Source organism: Aethalodelphis obliquidens, unplaced genomic scaffold, assembly GCF_003676395.1.
Source record: "Aethalodelphis obliquidens isolate GAN/ISIS:26980383/991018 unplaced genomic scaffold, ASM367639v1 scaffold46, whole genome shotgun sequence".
NCBI lineage: Eukaryota > Metazoa > Chordata > Mammalia > Artiodactyla > Delphinidae > Aethalodelphis > Aethalodelphis obliquidens.
The window spans coordinates 6,052,630-6,065,847 of NW_020837990.1; the positions used below are offsets into that span (position 1 = coordinate 6,052,630).

General features: G+C 45.2%; 1 protein-coding gene across 1 annotated transcript; it reads right to left on the reverse strand.

The window, feature by feature from the left end:
- Positions 1–2,114: 2,114 nt before the first annotated feature.
- CD3E (CD3 epsilon subunit of T-cell receptor complex) lies at positions 2,115–12,952 on the reverse strand. The gene is made up of 9 exons (XM_027082180.1): positions 12,848–12,952; positions 12,627–12,735; positions 10,092–10,112; positions 8,560–8,574; positions 5,817–5,846; positions 5,181–5,387; positions 4,182–4,349; positions 3,604–3,650; positions 2,115–2,779 (listed from the first exon to the last, which is right to left on the reverse strand). The coding sequence occupies exons 2-9, from the start codon at positions 12,673–12,675 to the stop codon at positions 2,723–2,725; spliced, it is 594 nt and encodes a 197-aa protein (XP_026937981.1). The 5' UTR covers positions 12,676–12,735; positions 12,848–12,952; the 3' UTR covers positions 2,115–2,722.
- Between the last annotated feature and the right edge of the window lie 266 nt (positions 12,953–13,218).

Sequence of the window (13,218 nt, forward strand, 5' to 3'; positions counted from 1 at the left end):
TAAGGCCTTCACTGATTGGATGAAGCTCTCCCACATTATAGAAGGTAATCTGCTTTACTCAAAGTCGACTGATATAAATGTTAATCTCAGCTAAAGGGTACCTTCACAACACAATGAGATGCGTTTGACCAAATATCTGGGTACTGTGGCTCAGCCAGTCTGACACATAATATTAAGCATTGCGTGTGATAAGTTTGGTCTTCATAGAATGAGTAGTATTCTCTCTTCAATTTTCTGAAGGGGTTTGTATAGAGTTGGTATTATTTCTTCCTTAAATGTTTGATAGATTTCACCAAGGAAGCCATCTTGGGCTAGAGTTTTCTTTGTGGAAAGGTTTTCAACTCTGAATTCAGTTTATTTAATAGCTAAAGGGCTATTTTGGTTACCTAGTTCATCTTCAGTGAGTGGAGTGCCTTCTCCTTTGACTTCAAATTCTCTCCATCCTTCCCTTCAGGGCCCAGATCAAGTCTCTCTTCCTCCATGGAGCTTTTGCCCACCACCTCAGCTCTCCCAGTTCCTCCTGGGAACACTGACAACACCATCTATAACACTTCTATGCTTACTCACATTGGTTCTGTCGCTGTTTAACTTTTTGCATACTTGACCACTCATATAATTGTAAGCTCCTTGAAGACAGGAACTGTTTGTATCCTTTTAGTACTTAGCACAGTGCTGGTCTGTCACACGAGTGATTAGAAAAGCACTCATGGAAGGAATACCTAAGCAATTCAATACAGAGTTTTTAAGTCAGGAAAATGGAGAGCATTTCTAATGATCACAGTCAGCACTGGGTAGCTGTTCAGAGCATTGGAGTTGGACAGCCTTGGTGGCTAATTCCAGCTCTGTCCCTGACTAACTGTGCACCTTGAGTGAATGACTTCACCTCTTTGAGCCCCCTATTCTCATCTGTAAAATAAGGACATCTACCTTGTCGGTCGGTCATCATAGATGAAATGAGATAACGCTTGTATAGTGCTAAACACAATTTCTAGAGCAGAGTAAATGCTTCCTAAGTGTTAGCTATTATTGCTTTCATTACACTGAGCCATACCTCCCTTGCCTGGGCAGCATCACATATACCTGGGACAGAACTGCCACCCCGGGCCAGCCTGCTGATGAGCAGCTAGTGGTGGTCAACGTCACAGAGATTCCTTTTGAACCTGAGTGTTGAGTGCTTACAGGGAGAGAAGCAGCTTCAGCAGGGGCCAACAGATAGAAACTGTAGCCACAAGACCAAGGCTGAGTGTGTCCAGTATGTGGAGGCTGCTAACCGCAAAGGGCTTTTGTGAGTCGTGGTCACACTCTTAAATAGTCCTGGGGTCAGCAGACAGGTTTCTGAGTGCAGAGAGGGAGCAAGGAGAGCCCGCTGGTTTGAGCTGGGCTGAGAGGTCCTCAGTGCTCTGGCGTCTCCTCTCTGCAAGCTGAGTGTGTGCCCTGGGAGAGTGGAAAGAAACCCTCCCACAACACCAGTCTCTGCTGCGCTGCACCCATGTCCCTCGCTCAGAGTGCAGCCCACATCCTGGCCGCTAAACCACAGCCCGCCTCGGGCTGCAGGCTGCTGCCTCTCACAGTGGAGGGAGAGGGGCCTGCCCGGCAGCACCTCCTCCCCTCCCCTCCCCTCCCCTCCCCTCGCCAGCTCCGCGGAGGCGCTTCCTTTTCGAGGCAGCAAGGAAATATGTGTCTGCTGCCTCCCCTTCACCTCCTCTCTTCTGCCTGCTGCCTTCAGCTACCTTTTAAGGCCTCTGTTTCTGTCTCACCCATTTTCTGAGCTGACCACTCCATCAGGGACCCATCAGGCACTCTCTGCCATCCTTGATGTTTTTCTCCAAAAGACGTTAGGCAAACGATCATTTCTTTCTTTCTCTCTCCTTTCTTTCTTTTCCTTCCTTCCTCCTTCCCTCCCTCCCTTTCACTCTCTCTCTCTCTCTCTTTTGATTTATTCCCTGATGCCCTTTCCAAAGAGAGCTTCAGATAATGTCTGTTTCAGCTGTGAAAACAGGTAGTACTGGCATTTGGGGTCATAGCTAGGAATATAGTCAGAGGAAGGGAGGACCTGTGTTGTCTTAGGAAACGAGGCAGCCTCTGAGGGCCTCGCAGAAAAGAGGGACAGCAACTCTTTCAGCCAAATACACTTTATTTCTTTTCTCTCTCAGCTGAAAAGGCGCCTAGCACATTCATGGAGCTGCAAATGACCGTCTAGGGGCCTGCTGTGGAGACAGGGAGGGAAGGGGCACAGGACTAGCTCTGGGCCAGGGTCTGTGAACAGGGCGGGACCTCTGCCAGCATTTACCCAGTCCATTCCCACAGAGGGTCGCCAAAGAGAGAGCTAGAAACAGGGAAATGTAGATGGAATAGTTAGGGATGGGGCAACTTCTATGCAGGAGGAGGAGGGAGCCACAGGGAGAAGTAACAGCCATCAGGGCAGGAAGGAATGGGGGTGTGTGAAGAACAGAAATAAATATCCTGATAAGAGGGCAGGCGGGGTGCGAGGGGTGAGTAGTGATGATATTTCAAAGGATAATGAGGCAGCAATATCCTTGGATGGGGGCCAGCAGAGAAGGCAGGAAGGAGGCCGCTGGGGACAAGGCTGAGGGTGTGAGCTCCCCACAAGGCAGAGGAACAGTTCTCCTGTGCGGTCCAAGGTTTGCCCAGGGAACAGGGAGTAGCAGGCCTGGAGAGGAGCCAGACCTGGGTCAGTGGGAGACAGTGTCTTCAGGAGCTGTCAGATGCCTCTCTGATTTAGGCCAGCATACAGGTCCCGCTGGCCTTTCCGGATGGGCTAGGGGTGGAATAGAGAGGGGGTGGTCAGCAGGGTGGGAGGAGGTCACTCCTGAGAAAGAAGGGCCTCTGAAGAACCTTAGACCAGGGGTCAGGAGGCAGGCTCAACGGGTAAGAGATTTGATCTGCTCACCTCCTGTGAGCCTCAGTTTTCCCATCTCAAAAATGGGAAACTAAAGACTCAACTCTCGGGCCTTTTCTCAGAATTAAATGAAGTCACTCGTGCAAAATTGAACAGCACGCTCTTGACTGGTGCTCAATAAATATTTGTTGAGTTTGTCCAGGTGTGATATTCAAAATATTTAACAGTTGGTAGTGCACATACACCGAGCAATCAGAACAATCCTGGTGGTTCTCTGCTATGCTAGGCAGTAACTCTTCAGTTGCCCAATCTAGAGGTGGTCCAGTGGGGGAGGGGCTGTGATGTCTGGCAGTGTGTGTGCTGGGGATGGAGGATGGAGGAAGCTTGGGGCTATTCACCAGTGAAATATTTTCATGTTCCAACAACAGGTAGGTACATGCTGGTGGAACATCAGTCATGAGTTTATCATGTTAGAGTCTGGGTGCACGGTATTCCCCATGGCTGTCGCTCAGCTAATGAATAAGCCAGAGAAATAGGGGCAGCACCTCACCCCTACCACCCGTGGTTGTGGAAGCCCTGCAGCCTTTGAGATGGCCCCGTCCTACCATGATGGATGCAGAGGCGGGCACATGGTGGGTTATCCTGGAGCCCTGAGGGAGGGGATTTCAAGTGTCTGATGGGCCAGTCCCACCTGTCCCCTTCTCTCCTAGAAAGACCCCTCACCCCACTTTATCCCTTGTTACCTCATAGTCTGGGTTGGGTACAGGTGGTGGCCTCTCCCTGTTTTGTCCTGCAGAGGAGGGAAGGGAAAAGGATTCATTGCCATGAGGAAACACCAATCTTGTGAGAACGAGACCCAGATCAAGGAGGGCGAACTCTCGTCTACTTCTTTTTTCTATTTCAGCTGCCCTTTCTCTTTGCTTTCTTTCATCCCATCTCTAATGACCCCACACTGTCCTTATCATTTGTGACCTCAGCTAAAGGTCCTTCCACTGTTTCCTTTCCCACAGGTTGGAGTCGGGAGGGCAAGGAAAAGGCAGGAACTAATGTCCCAAAGTCTCCACAAAGATTGAGGGGTGGAGTCTGATTACTCCAGAACACTGACAGGCACTTGAAGAAGCCCATCCTGGTAGTAAACGTTTTTGCATTTTTCAAGGGTGGAGAGGACAGGAGTGATCTGAAATGGGACACTCTGTGTCAAGATCTTGGCCACACTGTGAATGTTCTAGAGAAGCTGTCTCGACCTAGCCCTGGACTTGCCAGCCCATCCTGGCCTGGCCTGGGCATCCCCCCTTGGCGGGAATCTCCTCCATGGTCTTACCCCTGGGCCTGCCGCCAGCACCCGCTCCTCTCGTCACAGGCGCGGTCCTGGCCTTTCTGCTCTTGCTGCAGTGATACACCAGCAGCAGCAAGCCCAAAGTGACACAGATGTCCACTACGATGATTGTGGCCACCACCCTCAGATCCGCCTCCATGCAGTTCTCGCACACTGTGGGGTGGGGAGTGTGGAGAGAAGAAGAGAAATCACCCAGAAGGGAAGACACAGGACACTGGAGATGAGGAAGGCAAAAATGAAGGTCGTTCTGCCTTTAATACTCACATGCCTGCCATGGTCAGACACCCCCTGCCCCCTTTCAACACGTTTATAACAACAAGCAAACTGTGGTGTTCATGGGTAGAGGCTCTGCAGTCAGACAGTCCTGGGTTCAAGTCCCAGCCATGCTACTCACTAGCTGTGAAAGCTGTGGAATGTGTGTTCAACCCACAAAACCTCTGTTTCCTCATCTATAAAATGGGAGTAAGACAGCACTCAGCCCATATGGTGGTTAAGAGGATTGTGTGAAAAGCCCTGACAAGTATTTGGTATAGTGCTTAAAACTTAATAAGCTCTCAATGATTGTTAGCTATCATTATTGCTTATTAATATGCCTTAGTTTATGACACTTTAGTAGAGTGGCTTTGAGTCCTTTCTGTAAATCCTGGAGAATTCCTCTCTGGATAAAGCATCAGATAAACTAATATTGGTGTCCCGTAATTCTGGACACGATATAATGCAAAGGACCCAATCTTGTCTCTTGGGACATTGTAGTTTTAGATCTAGAGCTGACTGAGGTTACCCAGACAGTCCCATATTGGTGTTTAATCTATATTTCAGAAAACACTGATGCTGTGCGGCCCCAGACAGTCCAGGACTGAGTGTCGCAGAAGCACAAAGATGCCAGGGGACTGCGAGTTGGGTTAGGGGAAATGTTGAGAATGCCCTTTTGAAATGGTCCTCCCTAAAGAGTCTAATAGTGCTTGCTCTGAAGATCTATATTACCTCTTGCTTTCAGGTAGAGCTTATGCTTCTTGTCCTTTGAGCAGGTATAATAACCGCTGTTCTCTATTTCTGAAAAATCCTTCAGTAACAGTGGCTTGTCAAAATGGGGCACTGGTTTATCATCTTTTCTCCAAGTTATTTCCTCAGGTACAGTATCCTCAGGGCATGTCAGCTCTACACTCTTTCCAGAGATGGAGACTTTATATGCTGGGGAATTGGAGAAAAGAGAAGGGAAATTAAAGGGAGAACCCAGTAAGATTTAAGGCAAATTAGTAGCAGAAGAACCAACCAAGTGCAGAAAGTCCTCTGACATCCTAGATCTTAGATTTTCTTGTCAAAAGGGAACTCTGCTGGCTAGGGGGTATGAAAGAGGAGATATGTAGGAGAAGGGGCCCTAGAGAACGTTTTGAAGGTGACTTCAGAGTTTAGGCATGGACATGGGGACTTGGAAGGGGAGGAGGGAAGTAAAAAAAATCTATAGCAGTCCTTATTTGCAATGTTTCTAAAATGGGAGTTAGAAATATGAGGTTGGGAGGACCTCAGTTCTTGGGGTTAATCTCTCTCAATCAATTCCTTCTTCCCAACCACTGACTTGCATCATCAGATAGGGCAGATATAAAAGACTGATAAACTTACTTTTAATTGTTTGTGTTGGTGTAACTTCATCTGAAAATGAAAAAAGGAAGGAACGGTAAGAAAATAACCTTGGTTTAAGTTTAAATTGTAGGTGAAAAATTTCAAGTGGAACTAGATACTATCCCCAAGAATTCCCAAAGAGGGCCTGTTCTTTAGGGAGCTCCAAGTCTTGAAGGTGAGGTATGTCCTTGTCCTATGAGATATGCTCATAGACACAACTCAGATACATCAAACTGAGAATATACCAGCATGTGCTTCTAGATTTAGATCCACTAGAGCTCAGTCTTAAAATCCTGAAGCTGAAAAATTCCAGTCGTCTTCAAGCTTATTCTCTTGCGTTAGCAAGAACCATATTCCAGATAGATATGAAAGGGTCTTCTCAGAGATAAAGACCTTAATATGTTTGAATCACTGATTCTTGGGCTTCCGTGTTTTTCATTATTCAGAAGTTCTTACTTATAACTAACAGAAACCCTCATAGTAGAGATCAAATATCTTTCTTCCTATTCCATGCCACTTTTCTGTTATTGCCCTTAAGTTATGTGAAGCACTATGCACATTTTAAGGAAATAGTTCTTCTAATAAAATGTGACTTTATTTTAAATTATATCTGAGTGCAATCAACTCTCAATTATTTTTGTTAGAACTATTGGTGTGGACAACTGAAATCCACTAGTATAATTTGGGGATCCAGCCAAATTCCCCACAGTAGGCAATTTTGCCCTGGGAAGTGGGCTGGGGAGCACCCTCATTTCCTGGAAAACTTGTGGCTGGGACACTGGGTGGCACTAGGCTATGCTTGAGCCTGTATATGACAGCTGGAAGGGTGGAGAGTGGTGCTCAGAGACAGCCCTCTCTCTGTTGGGGCTGTTTTGCTACAGTGTGCTGTTGGGGACAGAGCACTAGGCTGAGTCAGTAGCGCTGTGTTTGAATCCAAGATCTGCTTTAGGCTGTGTGACCAAGGGAAAATCATTTAACTTCTCAGAGCTTCAGTTTCTTCATCTGGGAAATGGAGATAAAACATCCACTTCAGAGGGTATTCGTGAGAATTAAATGGATTATGAACGTGAAAATGGATGGGGTGCATAGCAGATGCTCAAGAAAAGTGTTAGTTACTTTCTTCCTTTCCTTCTGGGGGTCCTGCTAATGGAGAGCAGAACAGAGTTCTGCCCCAGTTGCTCAGTCAGCCCTCCAGCTGAGATCATACGGAATGTAAACAAGTCATTCTCCAGGTGTATCTATCTGTTAATAATTGCGAGTTGAGTATAATGACAATAGTCTATAATATTTTGATTTGGGAATCATTTTTCAGCACTGATATTTCTTAGAAATATTAAACTAGAAATCATAAATAAAATAATTTAGAAGTAAATAGAAGTTTCACTCTGATTGGTGTGTTTGTTTGGAAAAGCAATGTAAAGGAAATTGCTCACAACTCCTTTTGGCACAAATGCAGTAGCAGAGCTCAGACCAACACATTCTCATACAAGGGCCTAGATGTCTACGCTCACAAAAATTTTGTACACATTCATAACGATTAAAAAAATGAGCTTCAGCACCAGCTAAATCTGCATTTATATTTCTCTCTCTGATTGGACTATATATTTATTTTCTAAGCCTTGGTTTTCTTACCTGTAGAATAGGGATGTTAGGAGAGTTACATGAGGAAATTCAGGTAAAATATTAAGGGCAATACATAGAACACACATGCTCAATAAACTTTAATGCATATTAATTAGTCTGCATACTTCCCATATAATGATAGCTAAAATCCACCCCCTGCTTTCTATACGTCAGATAATGTTCTAAGTAAATGACTCATTCAGTCCTCATAACAACCTTATCAGCTAGATATCATTATTATTTCCATTTTGCGTGTAATGATGCTATGGCACAGAGAAGTTAACTAAATTATTCAAAGACACTCAGCACATAAGAAGTTGAGCCAGGATTCAGATATGACTGTCTAGATTCAGAGTTAGATTCTTAACCACATGCTACATGGCCTTCTCCTCTGCCTGAGATATTCTTCCTTAAAATATAAGCTCACCCTTTAAAATTCAGCTCAAGAATCACCTCCTCTGGGGAGCGTTCCCCAACCATCCTCTGTAGAGTTGACCACTCTTCTCTTTATATTTTATTCCGTATCTACCCATAACATGCAAAAGACTATATTATCAATTGTTTGTCTTTCAAATAAGACCATCAGCTTTTTATTGATTTTTCTTACGACATACCACCTGTCTTGAGGGATCTTAGTTCCCCAACCAGGGATTGAAACTGGGCCCTCCGCAGTGAAAGCGTGCAGTCCTAACCACTGGACTCCCAGGGAATTCCCAAGATCATCAGCTTCTCGAGGGGAAGGAACTAGTGATGCATTCATGTGTATGATCATTTATTCATTCAAAAAATATTCATTGAGCACCTACTATGTGCCAGGCACTGGGCCAGGTAAATAAGACGCCATCTCTGCTTTCAATGAATTCATGATTTACGCAAAAACTTGTGGTGGCTCCAACACCCACATGTGTATTCTTTCCTGAATGGTTGCTCAGGGATACACACCACGCTCAGCTATAATCAGACCTGACAGTTAGCAACAAACATAGGCACATATCATTGAAAGATAATTGTATTTTCCCTCTAATAGTTCTGGTTCTTAGTATTTATTACTATGATTGTCTTCTATGACCATTCTGTTCCACATTTGAAAGGAAGTTGTACAGAGTGAAAATCCTCTTACCAGTGTCTTCAAAATCTGAAAAGGAAATGATAAGAAACTATTAGCAATACTCCTATCAGCTACTAAGATCAGACCCTGCTGCCATGGGTTAGGACTCTTTCCTCAACCTTTAGAAACAATGGATACGTTTGGTAGTGTATATATGTCCTTGCCACTCTCTCACTTTGTCACAACTTACCCTTCCCCCTCCCCATATCCTCAAGACCGTTCTCTAGTAGGTCTGTGTCTTTATTCCCATCTTACCCCTAGGTTCTTCATGACCTTTTTTTTTTTTTTCTTAGATTCCATATATATGTGTTAGCTAGTGGGAAGCAGCAGCATAGCACAGGGAGATCAGCTAGGTTGTTTGTGACCACCTAGAGGGGTGGGGTAGGGAGGGTGGGAGGGAGGGAGACGCAAGAGGGAGGAGATATGGGAACATATGTATATGTATAACTGATTCACCTTGTTATAAAGCAGAAACTAACACACCATTGTAAAGCAATTATACTCCAATAAAGATGTTAAAAAAAAAAAAGATGGATATTCAAATTCCCCATGGCTGTATACGAAAAGCTGTTTAGGATCCTACATTAAACAACTGGTAACTAATTATAAAAAAGGGTTCTAAGTAATCATTTTGAATATAATATATATATTTGGTATATAAATATAAAAAATATATTTATGAAATCATTACATTGTACGCCTTAAACTCACCCCATGTTATATGTCAACTATGTTCCAATAAAGCCGGGGAAAGAAGAAGATCTGTATTGGACATAAATTAAATGATAAACAAAATCAACCCTAAATGGCCAGTAACATGTGGAAAAGGTGAGTTATTCTGAAGCATATCAGTGCTTTTGACATATCCCATCTGTCAATAATGTAACATTAACACATTCTCCATGATATATTAAAAAGAGTATCCAAAGGACACTACAAATTAGGCAATGTAATGCAATGGAATGGAGACTGGCCCAGTGGCTGCCTTTAAACACAAAATTGGTTCACTTAATTTGGAGGAGCTGACTGAATAGAAAGCCTTCCAATATTGGGACATTCTTGACTCTCTGCAATGACTGAGAAAGTAAGTCCAGGGCAGGCACACTCATATGCATGTGCACACATGAACACATATGCACATACATTCAAAGTATTTGGACATGTAATTCTGAAAGTACACTCAAATGCTGCCCCAGAGGCTTTTTCAGTGCATCTCCATGCAGGCATTCAAGCCACAAACCCTCTACAAAAATCTCCCATCAAATATGAAATGCAAACAAATGAAAACTGTTTGCACTTTTTTAGTTATCTCACTTTTTTTCTTTTGAATAGTCAAGACTCATTATTTCCTATGATCTCTGTTTCATTCCTCTTCTTGGCTAGAACTCTCTCTAGACTTATGAAGAAAAGGCAAAGGAGAAGATGATAGAAACCTCTTTTATTGGTATCTGTGGGAGCTCTGTGGGAGGTCTAGTGAAAACTCCACTCATAAATACAAAACACACTGGGCTGATTTCATAACAAGGAAAGAAAGCATATCTCACCTTCTTCTGCCCAAGCACCAACTAGAAAATAAATAAGAAAAAAAGAGTTAGTAAATGTTGTGAGTGCCTGAGATTCCAAGCAGAAAAAGTTCTATGGCCTAGTCTGCCCATTTCTGAAGATCTAAGGTCCTTTCCACCCACTGCTGGATCACAGTTATTCCTATATCCCAGATAAGTGACAAAGACTGCTGCGTACTGACCACGGGTTCCTGGTCAATTCGAGATGAAACAGAAGAAGAAAGCAGCTAGTGTTAAACATGAACACACAACACTTGGGAAACAGAAGTTAGAAAATGTTGAGGGTACATCTGGGGAGATTGGAGAAACAGCAAAAGAAGTTTGCAGCCCAGCCACAATTTTGAAAAGAAATCTCTGACTGTGGAAGAAAAACAAGCTCTGGGTTAGGTACAAAGACTGAGATTCTTGTTCCATCTCTGACTCCTGCTTGTCTGATGGTTCGTTTTTCAATTTGTTTCCTACTTGAGAAAGAGATGGAAATATTTGAAACCAATTATTCATCAACTAGAGCCTGTGCATTGAAGAGTCCCATCATATTTCCACTGGGCCCTCCAGAGTCCCCGCATTTAGCAGTAATTTGGATTCTTTATAAAGATCAGTTTCCCTGACATTGCCTTAAAGTTTTTGTTTTTTTAAAAAAATTAATTAATTTTATTTTTGGCTGCATTGGGTCTTCGTTGCTGTGCGTGGGAGTGCTCTAGTTGTGGTGAGCGGGGGCTACCCTCCGTTGCGGTGGGTGGGCTTCTCATTGCGGTGCCTTCTCTTGTTGCGGAGCACGGGCTCTAGGTAAGCGGGCTTCAGTAGTTGTGGCACGCAGGCTCAGTAATTGTGGCTCGCGGGCTCTAGAGTACAGGCTCAGTAGTTGTGGCACACAGCCTTAGTTGCTCCTCTGAATGTGGGATCCTCCCAGACCAGGGATCGAACCCATGTCCCCTGCATTGGCAGGCGGATTCTTTTATTTTATTTTTTTTTGCGTTACGCGGGCCTCTCACTGTTGTGGCCTCTCCCGTTGCAGAGCACAGGCTCCGGACGCGCAGGCTCAGCGGTCATGGCTCACGGGCCCAGCCGCTCCGCAGCATGTGGGATCTTCCCGGACCGGGGCACGAACCCATGTCCCCTGCATCGGCAGGCGGACTCCCAACCACTGTGCCACCAGGGAAGCCCTGCAGGCGGATTCTTAAACACTGCACCACCAGGGAAGTCCTGCCTTAAAGTTTTATGCGTACCTCTTTTATCAACAGCCTCTATATTGTGTGAGACACCCCTCCCAACTGCCTCCTGCCCACACCTGCCTAACCAGGGCAGACTGAGCACATTCTCATGATGCCGAATCTCTAGAGGTGCTTGGGTCTTTGGTATTCTCTCTCTCTCTCTCTCTCTCTCTCTCCCTCTGCAGAGCATAGTTTATACTATAGGCCTCTAAGCCAGTTCCTTGAAGGGTCACACTCTGCCCCTTGACACTCCAAATGTGTTTCCTGGACCAGTAGCAGACGAATAAGCCAGAGAGCTTATTAGAAAGGCAGCATCGCAGTCCCACTCCAGACCCACTGAAGCAGAAGTTGCAATTTAACAAGATCCCCCCGTGATTTGTGTGCACATTCAAGCTTGAGAAACCCAAGATGAAGCAGGAAGTAGAGAAGCCATGGCTGTAGCTCTGAGATGGGAGCCCCAGCTGTGATAGCAGTTTCTAGGTCTCTGAAATAAAACCCTTGTGAGCTGTCTGGCCTCATGTCGTGCTGTCATTAAGAGCACAGGCCCGTAGGCAGTCCTGAATTCCCAGGTCAACTTCAGCACTTACTAACTGTGTGGTTCTAAACAAGTTATTGAGCTTCTTTGAGTATTAGTTTCTTCATCTGTAAAATAGGGGATCCATATAACGTTTACCTTCCAAGGTGGAGGTAAGGTTTAAATTAGTAAACATGTGTAAAGACTTTTTTAACACGGTATCTGACACTCAATAAACGGCAACCTTTAAAAGAATCTTCTTTGTCTGTTTTGAGATATGGAAATGCTCTTGGTTATTCATCAATTTATATTCCACCTTGCTTCAAAAAGGACTAAAGTAATTGAAAGCTCTTGGTCAACTGAAGAAGACTGAAAATTATGAGGTGTTTCATTGTCTCAGATACTAAGCTTGCTGTATACCCTGTGCAGAGTTTGGGTTCAACTATCTAGTCTCCTCACAACAAAGAGTGAAGGTTAACTCTTCTAATCTCTTCTGTGTTAGTTCTTAAGGGCTCGGTTGTTCATTGACAGAATGAGCTTGTTCTCAGAGGCACAAAGACCGCCTTGCTTTCAGTAGATATGATCATCCCAACTGCTTTCCTTTGGCTGTTCTCTGAAAGGTCTCCTGGGCACACACTAGCCTCCAGCCCTGGTTCCCTATGCTAACATTGCACAAACACTTTATATTTTCTAGTAAATGAGGTTCCTTGGTACCACTGGGCAGCACCAGGTTAGGATGTGAGCCTTGCATGGTCTGGAGAAACACTCCCCTTTTCATTCCATCCTACTCACCTGATAAGAGGCAGAGTCCCAGAACTCTCCAGAGATTCCCCGACTGCATCCTTCCCTCACCAGACACTCACTCTACCTAAGATGGCGGAGGCCGGTTGGCTTATAACTTCTGAAAAAGAAGCCAGAGGACTTTTTCAAAACCCCTGATGGAGATGAGGACCCTGGGGCCATTGCTCCCAATGCTGGGATGAAGAAGGGGGCTTTGTAAGCGGGAGACTCACCATTTTCCGAAGCAGGCACCTAAGGCTGGGAGGGGAGGCGGGTTTCTGAACCCCACACAGGAAGTGTGGAGGGGCCTCTGGGCCTGCAGGGTTCTACGTCACTGGGAAACGTTCGAGGCAGAGGCAGCCACCTGGGTTGGCTGGGGAGAGTTGGGCCCCACGTCCTCCCACTGGACGAGTGAGACCTGAAATTGCTGTGAAAAATGCCTGCAGTTTAGTTGTCTGGGCCTTGCACAATGCAACCCCCATGTCGGGGGCTCCCTTCTCAGAAACCCCTGCCCGCCAAACAGGCTGTGACAGGAAGAGAGAGGAGCACAGAAGAGCTGCTTTCTTTATGGCGTATGTGGCATGGGGCAGCAAGACACAGCCAT

What these genes read in the sequence shown, in the direction of transcription:
- CD3E (XM_027082180.1), bottom strand. Translation starts at nt 12,675, where the DNA reads ATGCAGTCGGGGAATCTCTGGAGAGTTCTGGGACTCTGCCTCTTATCA. An exon ending in GGGACTCTGCCTCTTATCAG is followed by an intron (nt 10,113 to 12,626) that starts GTGAGTAGGATG and finishes TTTATTTTCTAG; the next exon opens with TTGGTGCTTGGGCAGAAGAA. An exon ending in GCTCTACCTGAAAGCAAGAG is followed by an intron (nt 4,350 to 5,180) that starts GTAATATAGATC and finishes CCCACCCCACAG; the next exon opens with TGTGCGAGAACTGCATGGAG.